Here is a 21,164-nt window from a genome sequence, read left to right as displayed (position 1 = left end):
TGGTAAATGTTTTCTCCGATACTTTGTTCATTTTTAATTCCAAAACGTAATCTACTTTGCGGATAACCCTCATAGTTATAATAATAATCACAATAATAATAATACATGTGTAAAGAAGTGTGTTTTTATTTTGATTTATAGATGTCATGTTTAATTTCGTTTTAAAAGTCATGTTTGGCTATGTTTAAAAGGGTAAGTATTAGTTACCAGTGCGTGGGGGATGGTAACTAGCTCAGCATTCTGAGGCAGGTTACCATAGTAACGAGGGCGGAGCCAACCACCATTTGGAAGAAAAGGAGGAAATGTTTTAAAAAACAGTTTAGTCTGTGATTTTAGTCACAGGGAAGACACTGGTTTCAGGTTAGGGATACCAGGGAAACTCAGATCTCTAGTGGTGTTGAATTAAGCAAGTTAGGTGACTTGTTTAGGTTTATTTGTAGAGTCTGAGTAGTAAGGGGAAGCAATCCCAGTTAGATCCAAAGTGATCAGTTAATAACTTTGCAACCATTATCTAAGTGCCTTTAAAGAAGCTACTGTAACCACTAAGCTCTGTGCCTGAAATAAACTTATTTTTTGTTCTTCCATATCCAAGTCTCTGTCACATATATTCAAAACTAAGTTACGATACCATCTAAAGTGAATAAGAAAAGATAAAGAAATTCCCCTCTGCCTGAGTTCTCCACAAATTGGTGGCAGCGGTTAAATAAAACATATTTATATTGGTGGCAGCGGATATAGTTAAAAATATAATAATATAATTAATAAAAAGATTCCTCCTCTGCCCCACATCTCCACAACATGTTATTTATATTCTGTCCTTCTTACCACCCTGTGGGAGGCTTCTCTCATGTCCCCACGTGGGAAGCTGGAGCTGACAGCAGGGAGCTAGATTTCTAATGCGCTCTCACTCAAGCTTCCCACACCGAACTCCCTCACCATACCTGTACTCACCTGGGGATTATCATTCTGCACAGCAGTCAGGTAACTCTCCAAAGCCGCACGGCGATTATCGTTCAGCAGTGCCACAACACGGGCCAGATGAGTCTCCACCAGCCGCTGCCTCTCTCTTGCCACCTGTTCTTCCAGTGTCTGAAGGATAGACTGGAAGTGCTGGGAAAACAAAGAAGCTTCAGGCAAGGTTCAGTGGATTAATGAATAGATGAGAGCATACAGTGCTGCCACAATGCAGAAATTGAACAGGCCAGCACCTATTGAAGAACTCGACAGGACACCATTGGGTAACCTGGGGCTTTTAAATGTTGTTGGACTGAAATGGCAATCAGTCTTGGGCAGTATAATAAACACACAAAGAGGATTGGGGCAAAATCTTTTTAAAAGAGGACTGCAAGAATATAATAATAATAACAACAAGTTTATTTTTATATCCCGCCACCATCTCCCCGAAGGGACTTGAGGCAGCTTACAAGTGGGACCAAGCTCTGCACAAGAAGGTTTATGAACTAAAAACACATTTAAAAACAAAATACACATATACTAGTTGATTGAACAATTAAAAACAGCAAAATACAAAAACAACCATTAAAATGAATCAAAACAAATATCAATAACAAGATTGGCCCGGGCTGTGGCGCAGGCGGGAGAGCAAGCCAGCTGCAATTAACTGCAATGAATCACTCTGACCAGGAGGTCATGAGTTCGAGGCCCGCTCGGAGCCTATGTTTGTTTGTCTTTGTTCTATGTTAAAAGGCATTGAATGTTTGCCTATATGTGTAATGTGATCCGCCCTGAGTCCCCTTCGGGTGAGAAGGGCGGAATATAAATGCTGTAAATAAATAAATAAATATTGGGCAAGATCAGAAATTGGAGAGCTCTGGGTATGGGCTTGTGAAAAAGTGAAAGCACTTCACAGTGATGTAAGGTTTAACTTTTAGAATAATTCACTTGGTATCCATATTATACTGAAAGGATGCCAGGGAATCTCTTTGGGAGGAGTATTTTATAAAGCAGGCACCATCAGCAAGAAGGCCACTTTCGCTGCACCTTCGAATTCTGGAGGAATCAGGATAAAGCATTCCAAAATATAGAGAACACATGGAATTCCATACACATGGGGCCACTACTAAAAAGGACTATCTTGTACCTTTCATCAAACTGACTTTACCAGCAAGCAAATGGAAGAAGCTCTTTGAAAGCTCTTTTCAATGCAATCTGCTCCAAATCTCACCTCATTGAGGGCCTGTCGGTCTGTCTTGGGCAGGTTCTTTGCTTGGTTGTCAGCCTCGGCCCATTCCTTCATTACCTGTCAAGTTGGAACAAAGCAATGAGTGTCAATAATGTCTCTGCTCAGAAGTTCACATCTCACCCTGCCATGCAACTTAACCCCTGTTTTGTGCTTTTTAGTATCCACCCACCCATCTCTTGAATTTATTATGATTAAGCCTTGAAGGCTAGTGTAGTAAACACTCCAAAACTTTAAGTAAAGGTAAAGGTTTTCTCTGATGTTAAGTCCAGTCGTGACCGATTCTGGGAGTTGGTGCTCATCTCCATTTCTAAGCCGAAGAGCCGACGTTGTCCGTAGACACCTCCAAGATCATGTGGCTGGCATGACTGCATGGGGTGCTGTTACCTTCCCGCTGGAGCAGTACCTATTGATCTACTCACATTTTGCATGTTTTCGAATTGCTAGCTTGGCAGAAGCTGGAGCTAACAGGGGACGCTCACCCCACTCCCCGGATTCGAATCTGCGACCTTACGGTCTGCAAGTTCAGCAACTCAGTGCTTTAACACACTGCACCACACTCCTCCAAAACTTTAAAAACTTTGAAAAGTTTCATTTCATGATACACTCTCCCAACACCATCTCCAGTGGCCATACTGCTGGGGGGGCAGTCTTGGGAGTTTTCATACAAAAAGGTAATTTTCCATGCTTTGACTTAATTTGGATTTGGAGAAAGATGTAGGACTTTTATTTTCTAAAATGGTCCAAATGATTCTCAAAAATACAAAGTGTGTCATGTGTCAATTAAAAACAAATATCCAAAAACTAAGCAAAAGGTGAGATGCCCATCAAAGTCACTTTTTGCAGCCTGTTCACCTGCTCTTACCTCATTGATCTGTTTCATGCGGCGCTCTTCCAAGTCCATCTTGGCACGCAGAAAGTTAGCATGCTCATTCCCATCGCCAGGCATTTCAAAATAAACATCCACACCATCCGTGGGGCGAGGGGTGGGAGTCACTACAAAGACAAGTCATTTGTTATGCACACACCTATTGACCTCTCTCAACTTCACCATTTAAAGTGGGGGCTGGGCTGTGGCACAGGCTGGTTAGCAGCCAGCTGCAATAAATCACTCTGACCAAGAGGTCATGAGTTGCGGGATGAGCACCTGACAATTAAAAATAAAATATAGCCCCTGCTCGTTGCTGACCTAAGTGACCCGAAAGATAGTTGCATCTATCAAGTAGGAAATTTAGGTACCACTTATATGTGAGGAGGCTAATTTATGACACCATAAAATCACCCAGCCACTGTTTGGAATGAGGAAGTGCCGTCACAGTGGATGATGAAGCAGCTGCTCCCCCCGTGCCCGGAATCAAGCATACCCTCAGGAAGCTGGAAGCTGGAGAAGGTTTAAATTGCCTCTGCGTCTGTCTCTGTCTCTGTTCTATGTTATATGGCATTGAATGTTTGCCTTATCTATATATATAAAAGAGTGATGGCATCATGGCAGTGGACAAAACAACAAAAGTAAACACCCCACAACCCCTCATCCATGCCTCTAGGTTGATACAACAAAAAGAAAAGAAAAATAAAGTCCTAATTAGAGGGAGAGGAATAATTGTTTTTATCCAATTGCTGCCAGTTAGAAGGCTAAGCTCTGCTCACTTGGTCTCCTAGCAACCCACTCAGCCCAAGGGATCCTTTACCTTAACTACCACCAATTCCTCAATACTTTATTTCCCATACTACCATACTTCGCCACAGCAACGCGTAGCCGGGCACAGCTAGTATGTGTATAATGTGTTCCGCCCTGAGTTCCCTTCGGGGTGAGAAGGGCGGAATATAAATACTGTAAATAAATAAATAAAATAAATACAGCCAATAGTCCAGTAGAACCTCCCCATTCTGATGTCAACCTAATACAATCTCACACATGTCTTGAAACAGTTACTTCGTCCTACAGTTCCCAGAATCTCCAGCCATCTTGGTCACACTATCAGAAGAATTTTGGATATTATAATCCAAAAAAGCAATCGTCCCAAGCTCTGACCATAAATTGTGGAATTGACCGATCTACATCCTTTTATAACACACATAATGAAAAACCTCCTGATTTTTCCATGGTACAACACCCCACAGCGACAACCCAGAGACACCCAGTTCTGTGCTGAGGAGGCACGAGTGCTCCTGTGGGCCCCCCATTGAGGGCTGCTTTGGCTCAAGGCACACTCTCTTTTGTGTCAGGAAGAGTCAGGTTCCAAGCTGCCTCAAAACAGACATCCCATTGTGAGGAGGAGGAGAAGGAGACGTGCCCATGAGAAGCAGCTGAGCATTTCCTTCCCACCCTCTCCCTGTTGTTGCTGACTGGAAGCATCCCTCCTATTGTGTGCCAGCACAGCCATCCATCCGCAGCAGATATTCCACTGGTTCTGCCATTTGGAAATGCCCCAATTGGTAATGTGACCTCACAGCTGGTTCTAGGTTTGAGGAAACTCTTTGGAATAACCTGTCCTCTTATGGGCATCTCCCATCTTTGACGGACACTGTTCACTAGCTCTCTTTCTATAGGATTATCAGTATGGCAACTTTGCTTGTCCTTCACCTCAATCATGCCAACATAATGGAGCAAAATGGAGCAAAACTGGTTTGTGAGTCAGATCTGGACAAAATTTAACCTGCAGATAGTGGACGAGACCCCTGTTCCAAAGCCCTACCCATTCAGCCCACAATTGACAAGGTGAGCAGTGGAGTTGTTCCGTCCCCCCGAGGTTTGATTTGCATTGTTCCATGGTTGTAGGGAATAGCACTCTTTTTGCATTTTTTCCAGGGTTGCTGCAGACTCAGCAGCACTCTGACAGTTAGCCATTAGCAGAGATTTGTAACCATTCTGCAAGCCTTTGCTGCTGAAAGCTTGCAAAGTATCTTTTTGTTTTTTGAGACCGCCCCTTTTCCTGGAGATGAAATCTCCATTTTGAGAAGCTTTTTTTTTGCCTTTCCACAGAAGGGAAAAGAACTCAGATGTGCTTGTGTGGTCAAGCCAGGCCAGCTCAGACAAGCCATCATAAGTACTGACCTCTTGCCTATAAAACTGGTGCTGAGTTCAGATAGGGGAGGACCTGCTCCTTCCAAGATAGCAACTCAGAACTGGGGCAAAGAGTATCTCAGGATTTCTTTGCCATTGGAAGAAGCTCTAATTACTTCATCTCCAAGTTAGCTTTGAACTTAGATAGTGGAAGACCTGCTCTTTTTGATGTAGCAGCTCAGGGCTAGTGTAGAGAACATCTCAGGATCTCTTCACCTTTGGAAGAAGTTAACCCAGCAACTAAGGGGAAAAGCAAGAAAGGAACATCTGCAAGGTTTTATAAGTTGACTATTTGTATTTGTAACTTCAACAATTTGTGCCAAGTCAGCCAAGGACTTTGAGAAAATAAAATCTTGTTTGATTGTTCAACTTGAAGTGACTTTGGTTACTGGGATTCCTGAGCTTCGAAGTAAGGCCCCTGCAGTTCACCCGGGCAAAGAAAGAAGCACATCTTAAAGCTCTAAAAGGTGCCTGGGTGTGATGCCATAGGAGTTGTGGACAAATTCAGTGATTGTAGGTAACAGTCCTACAGTCCTTTATTATTCAGTTGGTCGATAGAGATCTCTGTACAGAAAAACCAAAAATGAGAAAATACAAGATCAAATTATATCTGATGAACAGAGGAACTTGAAAGGGCAGAATCCCAACTCCTGGTAGACCACTGCTTCCTGAATCGATCCCAGAGAATAATCCAGTCCCTAAAACCAAAGCAACTCTCCTTCCCGATCCAAATGTTAGCAACAATCCCTCAACTGGATCATGGACCATAACAGATGCTCAACTAAGCTGACCACTGAAACTCGTCCAGTCCTTCTCAACTAACCTTTGATGTCTTCTTCGGTGGTCTGTGTGGTAGTGGTGATGGTGGTCTGAGTGATGCTGTCATCGTAATAACCTGGCTCTACAAAATAGTCATCCCAGGCAGGAGGGAAGGGATCGGAATCAAGGACGCCATCTCTAGGGATCTCCTCCCCATCCTCATCGTCTTCTTCGTCCACTTCTTCCTCTTCGTCAATGGCCCCTTCCTCCTCTATTTCCAAACTCTCCTCTTCCATTGGCATGTGTCCTGTTGGAACCTTGTTGCTGTAGAAAATATAATCAAGTCAGGGTGTTCCCATAGAAAAGATCAAGGAAAACGGTGGAATAGTGTGGGTGGCAAGGAGGTATGGAAAGAGAGCGGGAGACACATTTCGTGGAATTGGAACAGAGTAGGATTTGCCTATTCAGCAGTTTCCTAAGCTGAGAAGCAAGGATGCTATTACATAGGAGTTCCCCCTCGATTTTTGTGTAAATACCCATCTGAATTCAAATCTGCCAGTATGTGGGGTGGGTGAATAGTGTGCCTTTGAAGCTCCAGACCCAGAAGGAGAAAACCACAAGAGAAGTCAAAACACGAAGACGGAGAAGTCAAAACACACAAAGGGATCACTAAAATTTTCAAGTAGGTCAATAGTATAAAAATGCAATCAAACTGCTTGTCACTGGAAAGCACTAAAACATTGACAAAAGCCATTCCCATTATATTCTGCCAAAGCTGTTTGTGATGGCTGTGAGGTTTCGAATGAGCTTTTAATATAGTGACTTGCTCATTTGGGTCCCTAAAAGTTAGGAGTAGAACTCCTAGAATCCATGGTTATCCAAGGTTACAGGGCCTTCTCAGTGGTGGCTCCTTGGCTGTGGAACTCCTTCCCTAGTGACATCCGGCAGGCTCCATCCCTTTTGAGTTTTAGAAAGAAAGTGAAGACCTGGCTATGCGAGCAAGTGTTCAAAGAATAAGTTTTGTTGGCTTCGACTCGGTCTGGACTAAGGTTTATGTACAAGGTTTTGTGGATGAATGGCTCAAGTATTTTGTATTGTTTTAAATCTGTATTTAACTGCTTATGTTTTATTCTTTTGTATTGTTCTGTATTGGCATCGAATTCTGCCAGTTTTGTAAGCCGCCCTGAGTCCCTTCGGGTGAGAAGGGCGGGATAGAAATGATGGAAATAATAAAATAAAAAAGTCAGGGTGGGCTTAACTCAGAAGCCATCTGCTCACCTGTGCAAGGCTTCCTCCCTCAGACGTGGGAGGATCTGAGGAGCATCAGTCGCTTGCTCCAATCTGATCGGTGGGGGGCGTGAAGGGCAGCACACATACTCAACACCCCGGAAGCGATCAGCCCCACAGGGAAGCAGCATGCCATAGCTGTGAAGCTCCAAATCCTCTTCACTACATGCCTAGGAATAAGAGGCAAACAATATTAGTGTCTTAATTTGGATAATGGGCGCAAGTTAACCATAGTTAAGAATGAACTGTGGCTGGATCTACATTGCCATATTAAAGGTAAAGGTAAAGGTTTCCCCTGATGTTAAGTCCAGTCGTGACCGACTCTGGGGGTTGGTGCTCATCTCCATTTCTAAGCCGAAGAGCCGGTGTTGTCCATAGACACCTCCAAGGTCATGTGGCCGGCATGACTATATGGAGAGCCGTTACCTTCCTGCCAGAGCAGTACCTATTGATCTACTCACATTTGCATGTTTTCGAACTGCTAGGTTGGCAGAAGCTGGAGCAACAGCGGGCGCTCACTCCGCTCCCGGGATTTGAATCTGGGACCTTTTGGTCTGCAAGTTCAGCAGCTCAGTGCTTTAACACACTTCACCATCGGGGCTCCTGTTGCCATATTAAGGTAAGGTAAGGTTTTCCCCTGACGTCAAGTCCAGTCATGTCTGACTCTGGGGGTTGGTGCTCATCTCCATTTCTAAGCCAAAGAGCCGGCGCTGTCCGTAGACACCTCCAAGGTCATGTGGCCGGCATGACTGCATGGAGCGCTGTTACCTTCCCGCCGGAGCAGTACTTATTGATCTACTCACATTGGCATGTTTTCGAACTGCTAGGTTGGCAGAAGCTGGAGCAACACTCCGCTCCCGGGATTTGAATCTGGGACCTTTTGGTCTGCAAGTTCAGCAGCTCAGTGCTTTAACAAACTACGCATTGAATTGTATTATACGAGTCCACGCTGACCATATAATGCAGTTTCAAACCCAGATCAAGCCCAGTTTGATTCAGAATATGAAAATTCGCTCTTTGAGACTAACAATCAGAGAGTCCTCCAGAAAGAAAAAAAACATTTCGAGGCTCAATTCCGTTACATGGGACAGAGGAACAATGGCACGTAGCAATCATTACTACCCAAAGCCATTTGTTCCAAGGAATATTATTACATATATATTTTATATAAACATGGTTTATAAATTCGCATGGAGACAGATGCTGCATTGAAGCATACTCTAAAATTATCTCCAAAGGTATCCAACGCTCACAGCTTGAACTGTCGTTTACATTTTTTGAGAAATAAAGAAGTAATAAACAGGCTAATTCCCCTCTTACTCCCTTTGAGTCTTTAATGAAATTGCACAATTTTCAATCTAGGAGTTTGGTTTCCATTTACTGTTCTTTTCTACTGGGATCTCAAAGATCCATAAAGCTCCAATAGAAACATGATCTAGGGCACACCATCACTTATGGCAATTGGAATAGAGTTTGTAAATTCCTCTTAAAATCATTTCTCCACATTTAAGGTGACAACATATAAACTTTTTTTATAGATAGTGCTTAACATCAGTAAAGACATCACAGATTTTCAAAAATATATGTCTGTTGTGCTGGAAGGGATGTGCTTTACGAGGAAGCTACATGAACATATGATGAGACTGTGTTGTTGTCTCAATGTTCTGGAGAGAGATCTTGCACAAAATACGTAGCATTATCAGCCAACAAATTCAATTTGTTCCAGACTTAGCACTGCTGAACATTTTCTCGGCTTTCAATGCTCAGTTACCACATAAGGACCTAATAATATTTTTACTTTTAGATGCTAAACAGTTAACTGCACAACAATGGAAATGTGGGAATGCACTGAACAACATTTCATAGTATGCAAGAACATGGCACTTCGCCGTTTCAAAAAGTAAATACAAACAGTCAAGGAATTAGATGATGAAATGGACATACTGTATATACTCAAGTATAAGCCTAGTTTTTCAGCCCTGTTTTAGGACTGAAAAATCCCCCTCTCAGCTTATACTCGGGTGAGGATCCTGGTTAGCTTATATTCGTGTTGGCTTATACTCGAGTATATATGGTAAATTTATTATTATTGGTATTATTACATTTATTATTTTACTCTATTTTTATTACTATTAATGCATTTGTTATTTCACTCTGATATTATTATTATTGTTATTACATTTATTATTTTACTCTATTATTGCATTTATTATTTGACTGTATTTGTTAGTCTTATTTTATTTATTATTTTACTCTATTATTATTAAAAGGATACATATGCACATTTACATTGAAGAAGATGAGAATGATGATTTAATCAAAGTTGGGAAGCCTTATCTTAAATTAGTTTTATGTAAATATTCAAAAACATTTCACCTTCTGATGCCTCAATTAGTGTAACTTTATTGGTATCTATTTTTATTTCTGAAATTTACCACTCTCGGCTTATACTGGAGTCAATGTTTTCCCAGTTTTTTGTGGTAAAATTAGGTGCCTCGGCTTAAAATTAGATGCCTCGATTAATGTAATTTTATTGGTACAGTAAAGTCTCACTTATCCAACTTTCGCTTATTCAACATTCTGGATTATCTAACGCAGTTTGCCTCCCGCCCCGATCCACAGCTGTCTCTCTAGGCAGCAAGGATTAAACTTTTTATGGATTTAATTTCTGACAATGTTGCTATTGTAAGTTCATTTTATGCAATTCTATCTTTATTTGTAGTCAATTTGTTAGTAGCCAATGTTTTCAATATATTGAGATGTTTTGGTGCTAAATTCATAAATACAGTAATTATTATTACAAAATGTTACCATGTTTTGGACTGCTTTTTCTGTTGATTTGTTGTAAAACATGATGTTTTTGGTGCTTAATTTGTAAAATCATAACATAATTTGACATTTAATAAGCTTTTCCTTAATCCCTCCTTATTATCCAACATTTTTGCTTATCCAACATTCTGCCAGCTCGTTTATGTTGGATAAGTGAGACTCTACTGTATCTATTTTTATTTCTGAAATTTACCACTCTCGGCTTATACTGGAGTCAATGTTTTCCCAGTTTTTTTGTGGCAAAATTAGGTGCCTCAGCTTATATTCGGGTCAGCTTATACTCGAGTATATATGGTAAATAACTTTGGAGAAACTTGGACCACTTTCATTTGTTATGCAAATCAAAACCAAGAAGACAAATCCCAAGAACTCATGTTTGTAAATGGAATGATGCACCTGGTTGAATTAAACATTAACCCTGGAGACTAAATTAAGTACTGAACACTGTAGTAATGCTTTGCAATGGTGTTAGTTTGTTTGTAAGCTTATGAGAACATTAATTCCCCCTCCAGTTGAATATGTTTAAAGTGTATGGAACCATGAATCCTCACCTCTTTGGCCACACTGTGCCAATACAAGTAGGTCTCACATGAATCCATCTTCTCTTGGTGTAAGAATTTGCACTTGTCAGGCACAAGGAGGGCTTCACTCACAAACTCACCCACTGGGGAAGAGAAGAGCAAGCCGGTATCAGTTTCATTGGTTCATTACATTGACATGCCTCTTCTACAAGACATTCAGGTTAGTACAGTTTCTTCAGATTTAATTCTTCCAGTGACCCTGTGAAATGGGCTATGCAAGGCATAGCCTAGGAATCCCATAGTGAACCTTGTCGCCAAGTGGAGGATTTAATCCCAAGTGTCCCCAATCTTAGCCTAAATTGTGACTTAGTGTAGTGTGGGTGTTTGAACTCTCCAGCAATCCACAAATTAAAGTTCTCAAGACCTTGACTGCAGGTTTCCAGGCCTCCTTGGGAATTCCTTCTTGTTGTGTGCCTTCAAATAATTTCTGACTCATGGCGACCCCATGTTGAACCTATCACAACATTTTTCTTGGCAATATGTGTTCAATATGGGAGAGTGCGACTTGCCCAAGGTCATCCAGTGGGCTTCCATGGCAGAGCAGGGATTCAAACCCTGGTCTCCAGAATCATAGTCCAATGCTCTATAATTTAAAGATGGGCTTAAAGCCAACCTTAAAAACTGTGGCATAGACACTGAAAACTGGGAAGCCCTGGCCCTTGAGCGCTCTAATTGGAGGTCAGCTGTGACCAGCACTGCTGCGGAGTTCGAAGAGGCACAAATGGAGGGCTTAAGGGAGAAAGAGGAAGACCCGTCAAGCCAACTCTAACCGGGACCGCCTTCCACCTAGAAACCGCTGTCCTCACTGCGGTAGAACATGGGGATCAAGAATAGGTCTCTTCAGGCACCTAAGAACCCACTCCCAAGACACCAGAGATGGAAGACAATAATCCTCGAATTACGAGTGTTCTGTCACGCGTTGGGCCTGTAGCTATTGTCTTTGTATAGGACGTTTACTTTATGCCCAGTGGGAAGCCAGGGTGCCTCAAAGAGAGGTTCTTGAGGATTGAAATAGTCCTTTGAGTCTTTAATGAGACAACAAAGTCTTTATTATTGAACAAATAATAAATCTTCAAGGAGTCAAATAATACTTCAAGGTTTCCTTAATAAACTGTTGGCCTTTTCAGTCTTGTCCCCAGGGGACAGACAGTTGGCTTTGGATAACTGTGCTTTCTCTATAAGAAGAAAATCCCCTCATAACCGCTCCCAGGCTGTCTATTATATGGGCCTAGCTGATGTGGGACCCACTACCGATTCCAAATGCGTCTGGGTATCGAGTGGACCTACCAACCAAGGCTTGCAGATGTTTCAGCTGGGGTTGCATGGATCTGTGGTGCTGTTCCCTCTCCGAGGTTTCTTTGGAAACTTCAGGGCTGTTTCTCTCAGGAGCTGTGAGGCTGAGGGGCTGTGAGCTCTTAGCCAGAACCTTTGGGACCTTTCCCCTGGAATTTCTGTTTCTGATTCCTCGGATGTTCTATATCCCCGGATGTTCTTGAGATATGAAGCCTTTCTACGGGACGAGCTGGTCTACGTCCTATAGCTTAGCTTCCTTAAGTGAGACTGACTTAAAAATGGCTCCTTCCCTCCCAGAGCCTGAACAAGGGGTGGAACCAAACTTAATGATGATGGACAGGCGGCCTGCCCTATGACTGCAAACATTAGCAGAAAGAAAATAAAGTTGGAGCTTCTGGTACAGCCGTACCAGCACAAAGAGGGATCGCCTAAGTAAGTAAGTAGTCCAACGCTCAAACCACTGAGTTGTAATCCCATGCTGTAACCACTACATGATGCTAGCTCTTCTTCATTCTCACTCCCATTTTAAAGGATGCGAACAATTCATGGTGTTGAGAAGGAATGACACCGCTACTCTTCCTCCCCCCCCCGGTTGTTCCACACCCAACACTTACCCAGACATTGATATGGCACCACGATGTGCTGATGGCCTTTGCATTTGGGCCTCCCCTTTTTGCACCAGTTGTCAATAGTGACTGGCTGGGTGCCCTCAACAGCATTGGTGATCTGCAACTCTGGATACACCTGAAGAAGAAGGTCATCACAGAAGTCAACAGAGAAAAGAGGAAGGTCTAGTTGTAAATGCTGATGTGCTGGTACGAATCATGACAGTCACATAGTTGGGAGTCCAAAACTGTAGACAGGTACACTAATTCGTATGTTATCCACCAGGAACATATGATCAGGTCTTTTTAAAGCTAATTGGTCTTAGTTTCTTCTTCAAGATCAAAGCACCCTAGTTACTTGCATTAAAACAGGGTTAGCTCACCACAACACATTGCCGTTAGGAAAATTTCCCCAAAGACTCTAATGCTAGCAGCTAACCTCAGAGGAGATATGGGGCTCCGGGCTGTGGCGCAGGCTGGAGAGCAAGCCAGCTGCAACCAGCTGCAATGAATCACTCTGACCAGGAGGTCATAAGTTTGAGGCCCGCTCGGAGCCTATGTTTGTCTTGTCTTTATTCTATGTTAAAAGGCATTGAATGTTTGCCTATATGTGTAATGTGATCCGCCCTGAGTCCCCTTCGGGGTGAGAAGGGTGGAATATAAATACTGTAAATAAATAAATAAATAAATAAATATGGGTGGCAGATAACATCATCACCACACTTGCCAAAGTGTTTCAAAATTTTCATTCCAGGCTCTACTACACCACTGGACAGGTCCTTTTCTCTTTTTAGTTGAAATGATGCTACATACTCTGCTTGAGATTCCTGACATACCTGGAATTCCTAACTAGCTTCCCATCCAGACTGGTCTAGACCTGCCAAGTTTCAGAGATGGAACTAAAAGCAAGCTCCTTCACCGTATATGCCAGACTTAGGGATAGATTTGGGGTAAAACAGTCAGCATCCTGGTACAGACAATTACCAAATTATGAACAAGATAGGTTCTGTAGGTTTGTTCTTAAACTGAATTTGTATGTAACTCAAAACAGGTACATTTTCTCTCTGCTTTGGATAGCATAGGGAAGGAGCTCCGGTGGCGTAGTGGATTAAAGCCTTGTGAATTGAAGGTTGGGTTGCTGATATGAAAGCTGCCAGGTTCGAATCCCACCCAGGAAGAGTGCAGATGAGCTCCCTCTATTAGCTCCAGCTCCATGCAGGGACATGAGAGAAGCCTCCCACAAGGATGGTAAAACATCAAAACATCCGGGTGTCCCCTGGGCAACGTCCTTGCAGATGGCCAATTCTCTCACACCAGAAGCAACTTGCTGTTTCTCAAGTCACTCCTGACACAAACACACACACACACACATAATAGCATAGGGAAGAGTTAACATCCCTGTGGTGTTTGTTTTGCTGTCTATGCCCTCAGAGATGTCACCTCATTTTCTGTCCCTGTGAGAATTGGATTTTGAAAAAAATGGCTTGTTTTGGAAACAAGGATTGGTGATAAAGCTTCCGTGGAGACACCTTTTCATTCTCTCTGATGTGAGAGAATTGGCCGTCTACAGAGACGCTGCCCAGGGGATGCCCGGATGTGTTCCCATTCTACTGGGAGGCTTTTCTCATGTCGCCACAAGCTAGAGCTGATAGATGGGAGCTCACCCCATCTAGCGGATTCAAACTGGCAACCTTCAGGTCAGCAGTTCAGCCGGCACAAGGGTTTAACCCATTGCGCCACCGCGGCTCATAGATGAGTCCAAAGATGAGCTGGGATCACTGGCCAACACATTTTGGTGCCTCAAAATTTAGACTTGTGTCTAGGTATATTGGACTTGCCGATTCCAAAAATGGCACTAGTTTTCCCTATCAGCTCTAGTTTTTGAAATATACAACATATATCATACACCAGTTGTCATCTGCTTACCCATAGAAAATCATGATAATCACTCCTAGGAAACTAGAGCTGATGTGGTCCATCCAGTGCAGTTTTCTGAATCGGTGTCCCAAATACTCCCAGGTCTAGGCCTAAAAGCCAAGACACCAAGATTTGTTTTCTTCAGCTACCTGGGAGCTGAGTCATATGACACCTTGAAAATAAAAATATTTATTTTCATATGAGCTTTTATAATCTATTTCCTCTTTCCTAGTTTGGTGGCAAGGTTGGGTTTCCCATTCAGCAGAAGTTGATGCACTATCTGATCTGCCTTCCTGTTGGCATGGCCAGCTTCTGGTCAAAGGAAGTCTAGTATAATGTCAAGTTTGAACTTTGTTTGTGGTTTTTAAAAATACATTGTAACTATGCTCTCAATTCACTTCTGACACAATAAATAAATAAGTATCTATTTCCTCATATATCCTGGCAAAGTCCAATATCCAGACGTGAAGTGTATATGCAGTTACATAGGTGTGTAATTAGCTCTCCCATTTTATCATCACACCAGATAAAATCAGAATACAATGATATATATTATGGTGGATTTAATAGTTATGGTGTTGAACCAGGATGTGGGAGGTTCGTATTCTAGTCTCCAATAAATCACTGGCTGATCAAAGCCCAGGTTGGATTAAGCTCTCGACCATTAATAGCCTAGCTTGCTCTTGACCTATGCAGATCGAAAGACAGTCGCATCTGTCATGTAGAAAATTTAGGTACCTCTTTATGCAGGGAGGCTAATTTAACTAGTTTACGACACCATAAAAATTTCCAGCAGCGTGCAGAAAGGAATGAGGAAGTACTCCATCAAGGACTTGGTGTCACAAGTGGACAATGAAGTGGCAGCTCCCCTTGTGGCCGGGACCGAATAAACCCTCATGAAGCCGTAAGCTGGAAAATGTTAAATTGCCTCTGTGTCTGTCTATATATGTCGTATGTCTAATAGCATTGAATGTTTGCCATGTATATGTGCATTATGATCTGCCTTGAGTCCCCTTCGGGGTGAGAAGGGTGGAATATAAATACTGCAAATACAGTAGAGTCTCACTTATCCAACACTCACTTATCCAACATTCTGGATTATCCAATGCATTTTTGTAGTCAATGTTTTCAATGCATTGTGATATTTTGGTGCTAAATTTGTAAATACAGTAATTACTACATAGCATTAATGTGTAATGAACTATTTTTTCTGTCAAATTTGTTGTATAACATGATGTTTTGGTGCTTAATTTGTAAAATAATAACCTATTTTGATGTTTAATAGGCTTTTTCTTAATCTCTCCTTATTATCCAACATATTCGCTTATCCAACATTCTGCCGGCCCGTTTATGTTGGATAAGTGAGACTCTACTGTAAATAAATACATAAATAAATAAATCTGGCTCTGATGTGGTGGCAAAACAGGAGAGCAGAGAGCTATGTACACTGATGTCATCTCACTATAGTAATGATGTGAATGTAACTAAATAAAACGAAAACGTTTATGACTGTTTTTACCCATGTTGATGCTTTATTCTTGGGTGATATGTTTATTGTTTTTATTTGATTTTGTGCTCTTGTTTCTGGGCATGGCCCCATGTAAGCCGCTCCGAGTCCCTCCGGGGAGATGGGGCGGGGTATAAGAATAAAGTTATTATTATTATTATAATAAATTGGGATTGAGTCTGATCAAAACGCAGATAGAGGTAGACAGCGTGGAAGGTAGGCAGGAACAGAGGTTGGCTGAAGAAATAAGAGTATGTAGTGAACAAAAAGAAGAGGGCTTTAGTGAGATTCTCTTTTTTCACATGGGAGAGCTTAGCAAGTGTACCTCCTGGCAGTAGCTCCGGATTTCGTCGGTGGTGCGGAAGCAGGTGTGGGTGCCGGAGGCATCGGGCTCCCAGCGCCCCGTCTGTACATTGAGATGCAGGACCAGTTTCCCACAGAACATGGCCACCTGGGGGGTCCCAAGGGCCGGGCCAAGGGCCGCTCCCATCCCCTGCAACACACAAGAGGAGCAGAAATGATCAGCCAGCATCTTCCACGAAAACGCTAGGCGCACATGTTTAACATCACACGTCCCCTGGAGCATCGGGCATCATCCAGACCCAGACACACCCCAGACCCCTCTTTACTGCTACCTGGCTTTTCATTCCCTTTCCCCCTCCCATGTTTGTTTGCACCACCGCTCTCTCTTTTCCTCCTCCTCCTCCTCCTCCTCAGCAACCACAGGGATGTTGTTGCTGTGGTAACCGCTCCCCATGGAGTTGCCAGATCTTCGCTGTTGCCATGGAGACCAGCTCCCAAATGGAAATTAATACTGCATCACCAGCCCCTCCCTCGGCAATTGCACATCTTGGGCCCAGTCCCATCTTTCCTCCATCCCTTTCCAATCTTTCCTCCTCCTCCTTTTACTTTCCATGCCCACAAATCTCTCCATATCCCCATTCATCCCTCTCCCGGGTTTCCCACAATACTTCAGACTTTTCATTGTGTGCTACCACGGATGCAAAGGTCAGGTGTTTTCCCCAGTGCCAGAACCCACCCTCCTGGACCACAGACCTGAGGGGTGGAGAAGAAGGTGTCTAGGATTATTATTATTATTATTATTATTATTATTATTAACATTGAGGCTGGGAGGCCATCTGTCAGGAGTGCTCCGCTTGTGCTTTTGGTGCACAAAGGCAAAGGGGTTGGACTAAATGACCCAAGGGGTCTCTTCCAACACTATTATTATTATTATTATTATTATTATTATTAGTATTAGTATTAGTATTATTAACATTGAGGCTGGGAGGCCATCTGTCAGGAGTGCTTTGCTTGTGCTTTTTGTGCACAAAGGCAAAGGGGTTGGACTAAATGACCCAAGGGGTCTCTTCCAACACTATTATTATTATTATTATTATTATTATTATTATTATTATTAGTATTATTAACATTGAGGCTGGGAGGCCATCTGTCAGGAGTGCTCTGCTTGTGCTTTTGGTGCACAAAGGCAAAGGGGTTGGACCAAATGACCCAAGGGGTCTCTTCCAATGCTATTATTATTATTATTATTATTATTATTAGTATTAGTATTAGTATTATTAACATTGAGGCTGGGAGGCCATCTGTCAGGAGTGCTTTGCTTGTGCTTTTTGTGCACAAAGGCAAAGGGGTTGGACTAAATGACCCAAGGGGTCTCTTCCAACACTATTATTATTATTATTATTATTATTATTATTACTATTATTATTATTATTATTAACATTGAGGCTGGGAGGCCATCTGTCAGGAGTGCTCTGCTTGTGCTTTTGGTGCACAAAGGCAAAGGGGTTGGACCAAATGACCCAAGGGGTCTCTTCCAACGTTATTATTATTATTATTATTATTATTATTATTATTATTATTATTATTATTAACATTGAGGCTGGGAAGCCATCTGTCAGGAGTGCTTTGCTTGTGCTTTTGGTGCACAAATTTATTTATTTATTTATTTACAGCATTTATATTCCGCCCTTCTCACCCCGAAGGGGACTCAGGGTGGATCACATTACACATATAGGCAAACATTCAATGCCTTTCAACATAGAACAAAGACAAACAAACATAGGCTCCGAGCAGCCTCGAACTCATGACCTCCTGGTCAGAGTGATTCATTGCAGTTAATTGCAGCTGGCCTGCTCTCCCACCTGCGCCACAGCTCGAAGCCCAAAGGCAAAGGGGTTGAACTAAATGACCCAAGGGGTCTCTTCCAATGCTATTATTATTATTATTATTATTATTATTATTATTATTATTATTATTATTATTATTATTATTGTATGACACAGCAAACATGCTGGATTTCATATCACAAAATCACAAGTCGAACACTTCCCAAGTGTCTAGGACTGTGTGATGTATTTTTGGATGATGTGCGCAGATCCCAGTAGGGTGGACTTTTGCAGTTGGCAGATCGTAATTTTGTCAATGTCTACTGTTTCCAAATGCCGGCTGAGATCTTTTGGCACGGCACCCAGTGTGCCCATCACCACCGGGACCCCCTGCCTGGCTCAGGATCGATGATAAATCTGTGTTGTTGAAGGCTTTCATAGCCAAGATCACAGGGTTGGTGTATGTATTCCAGGCTGTATGGCCATGTTCCAGAAGTATTCTTTCCTGACGTTTCGCCTACATCTATGGCAGGCATCCTCAGAGGTTGTGAGGCTTGCCTAGTTTCCAACATACCTCACAACCTCTGAGGATGCCTTCCATAGATGTGGGTGAAACGTCAGGAGATAATACTTCTGGAACATGGCCATACAGCCTGGAAAACATACAACAACCCAATAATAAATCTGTTTGCATAATCTCTACTGCCTGACTCAAAGCACAAACAATGGCCCATTCTCATAGTGTGTTCAAGGTAGGAAATCAGAAGAAGACTCCAATGGACAAATAAGGCCAGCGGGAGTTATGGTCGCCAAAAGATAGAGAAATACATTGTGGGCATGATGCAAGATGAGGATGGGGACCAGTCAAACCATGTCTTGACTTGAAGGGTTTGAAGGATAAGCTGCACCTAAGAACAAACCTAAGGAAAGAATTGGAGGTTTGGGAACTGAGAGACCACATAAGAACTGGAAATAGGTTTGGAAATGACTTCAAGGCACATAACAACAACAGGTTGCCATGAGTCTTTCGGGCTGTTTGGCCATGTTCCAGAAGCTTTCACTCCAAATGTTTCGCCCACATCTGTGGCAGGCATCCTCAGAGATTGTGAGGTATGTTGGAACTACGCAAGGGAGGTTTATATATCTGTATGAGGTCCAGATATTGTATATAACAACAACAATAACAACTAGCAGGCTTGCAAAGTGTCAGCAGAGCTACAAGAGAAGTCAGCCATGCTTGTGGATTTCTCTGTGTCATCTGACATGGTGGTTGTTTGAGTGGTTCAGCATTTTTGTGTTCTCAAATAATATGCTGCATCCAGGTGGGAGCACTTGATGAACCAACCTGGACACAGTATATTATTTGAGGACACAGGAATGCTGGACCACTCTCACAACCACCATGTCAGGCTACACAGAGACGCCACTGAAATCCACAAGCATGTGGGGAATTTCAACAGAAAGGAGGAAACCATGAAAATGAACAAAATCTGGCTACCAGTGTTAAAAAACACCAAAATTAGGAAAGTAAATAAAGAACAACACTCTGAAAACAGGGGAATTCCCAACAGGAAGCAATCAGAGCCAGCTAACATCTCCCAACAAAGGATTCCTCCATGCAGGAATCAGCCAGGCCTTGAAGCTGCAAGGCATTACAATACTATTTATTATTTATTTATTACAACATCTGTTTCCCGCCCTTCTCACCCAGAAGGGGACTCAGGGCAGCTTACAGTAAACACACACACATAAAAATATAAAATACAATACAAATAAATTAAAATAGTTGACTAATTAATTGCAACAACGTTCATAAAATACAATACTAAATAGCAGATAGGCGCAATCAGATCTAGAGATAGAAATACAAGTCTAACAAATTGAGTTCCAGCACACATTGTAATACTTAATGCTGCTATTGTTGTTTAAAGGCCTGGTCCTACAACCAGGTCTTAACTTTCCTACGAAAGGTGATTAATTTCAACATTCACACTTGCCTCTAACAGACAAGAATTCTTTCTCCCACCCTGGACCTTCCACAGATATATAAACTTCCCTTGCCTAGATTCCAATATACCTCACCACTTCTGAGGATGTCTGACATAGATGTGGGCGAAATGTCAGGAGAGAATGCTTCTGGAACATGGCCATACAGCCTAGAAAACTTACAGCAACCCAAGGATTCCGGCCATAAAAGCCTTCTACAACACAGAGCTACAAGTTGTGTGTCTTTAGTGTGTGCATGTGTGTGCCACTCCCACTCTCCTTGGTCCAAGACAGTTCTTGCTGAATGTAACTATGGAGCCTCCATTTCCTGCCTCTGGTTGACGGGCAAAGCGATAATCTGAATAGTTTGAATGAATGAAGGAAAAATAAGTAATCACCCGCCACGTGCAGTTTGAGACATAGGAGGGAAATGGATAAAGGATGATTGTATATATACGACATATATACTGCGTTTCCCCCAAAATAAGACAGTCTTATATTATTATTTTTACTCCCAAAGATGCGCTAGGTCTTATTTTCAGGGGATGTCTTATTTTTCCATGAAGAAGAATTCACATTTATTGTTGAACAAAAAATGAACATTTTATATATACTGTACAGTAGTTGTCATCACAAACCAGCATAACCAGACAAACTGTGAATCCTATCAAGATTTTCTTGTTACTATCAATATTTCCATGTACAACACTCTATGGTACATACATTTACCAATCCTGTATGCTCCGGTGTTCTGTTCACGGGCATGCTTCCAAACAAAAACTTTGCTAGGTCTTACTTTCGGGGGAGGCCTTATATTTAGCAATTCAGCAAAACCTCTACTAGGTCTTATTTTCTGGGGATGTCTTATTTTAGGGTAAACAGGGTAGGAGGGAAATGGGTAAAGGATTATTGTATATATATGACATACAGTAGAGTCTCACTTATCCAAGCTAAACGGGCCAGCAGAAGCTTGAATATCTTGGATAATAAGGAGGGATTAAGGAAAA

At 42.2% G+C, this 21,164-nt stretch overlaps 1 protein-coding gene across 3 annotated transcripts in view; it reads right to left on the bottom strand.

Moving 5' to 3' along the window:
- Positions 1 to 21,164, bottom strand: part of aplp1 (amyloid beta precursor like protein 1) — a 60,216-nt gene that overhangs the window by 26,464 nt on the left and 12,588 nt on the right. For all 3 annotated transcript variants that reach the window (XM_062962598.1, XM_062962597.1, XM_062962599.1), the window contains exons 2-9: positions 16,368 to 16,535; positions 12,628 to 12,757; positions 10,691 to 10,803; positions 7,302 to 7,480; positions 6,088 to 6,347; positions 3,066 to 3,196; positions 2,186 to 2,260; positions 952 to 1,110 (exon numbers count right to left, since the gene is read on the bottom strand). In XM_062962598.1, coding sequence (XP_062818668.1) covers positions 952 to 1,110; positions 2,186 to 2,260; positions 3,066 to 3,196; positions 6,088 to 6,347; positions 7,302 to 7,480; positions 10,691 to 10,803; positions 12,628 to 12,757; positions 16,368 to 16,535 — 1,215 coding nt within the window. The remainder of the gene's footprint in view (positions 1 to 951; positions 1,111 to 2,185; positions 2,261 to 3,065; positions 3,197 to 6,087; positions 6,348 to 7,301; positions 7,481 to 10,690; positions 10,804 to 12,627; positions 12,758 to 16,367; positions 16,536 to 21,164) is intronic.

The sequence above is a fragment of the Anolis carolinensis genome, unplaced genomic scaffold (assembly GCF_035594765.1).
Source record: "Anolis carolinensis isolate JA03-04 unplaced genomic scaffold, rAnoCar3.1.pri scaffold_10, whole genome shotgun sequence".
NCBI lineage: Eukaryota > Metazoa > Chordata > Lepidosauria > Squamata > Dactyloidae > Anolis > Anolis carolinensis.
Note: the sequence above shows the minus strand (reverse complement) of the source record. Positions and strands in the feature narration are given on the sequence as shown.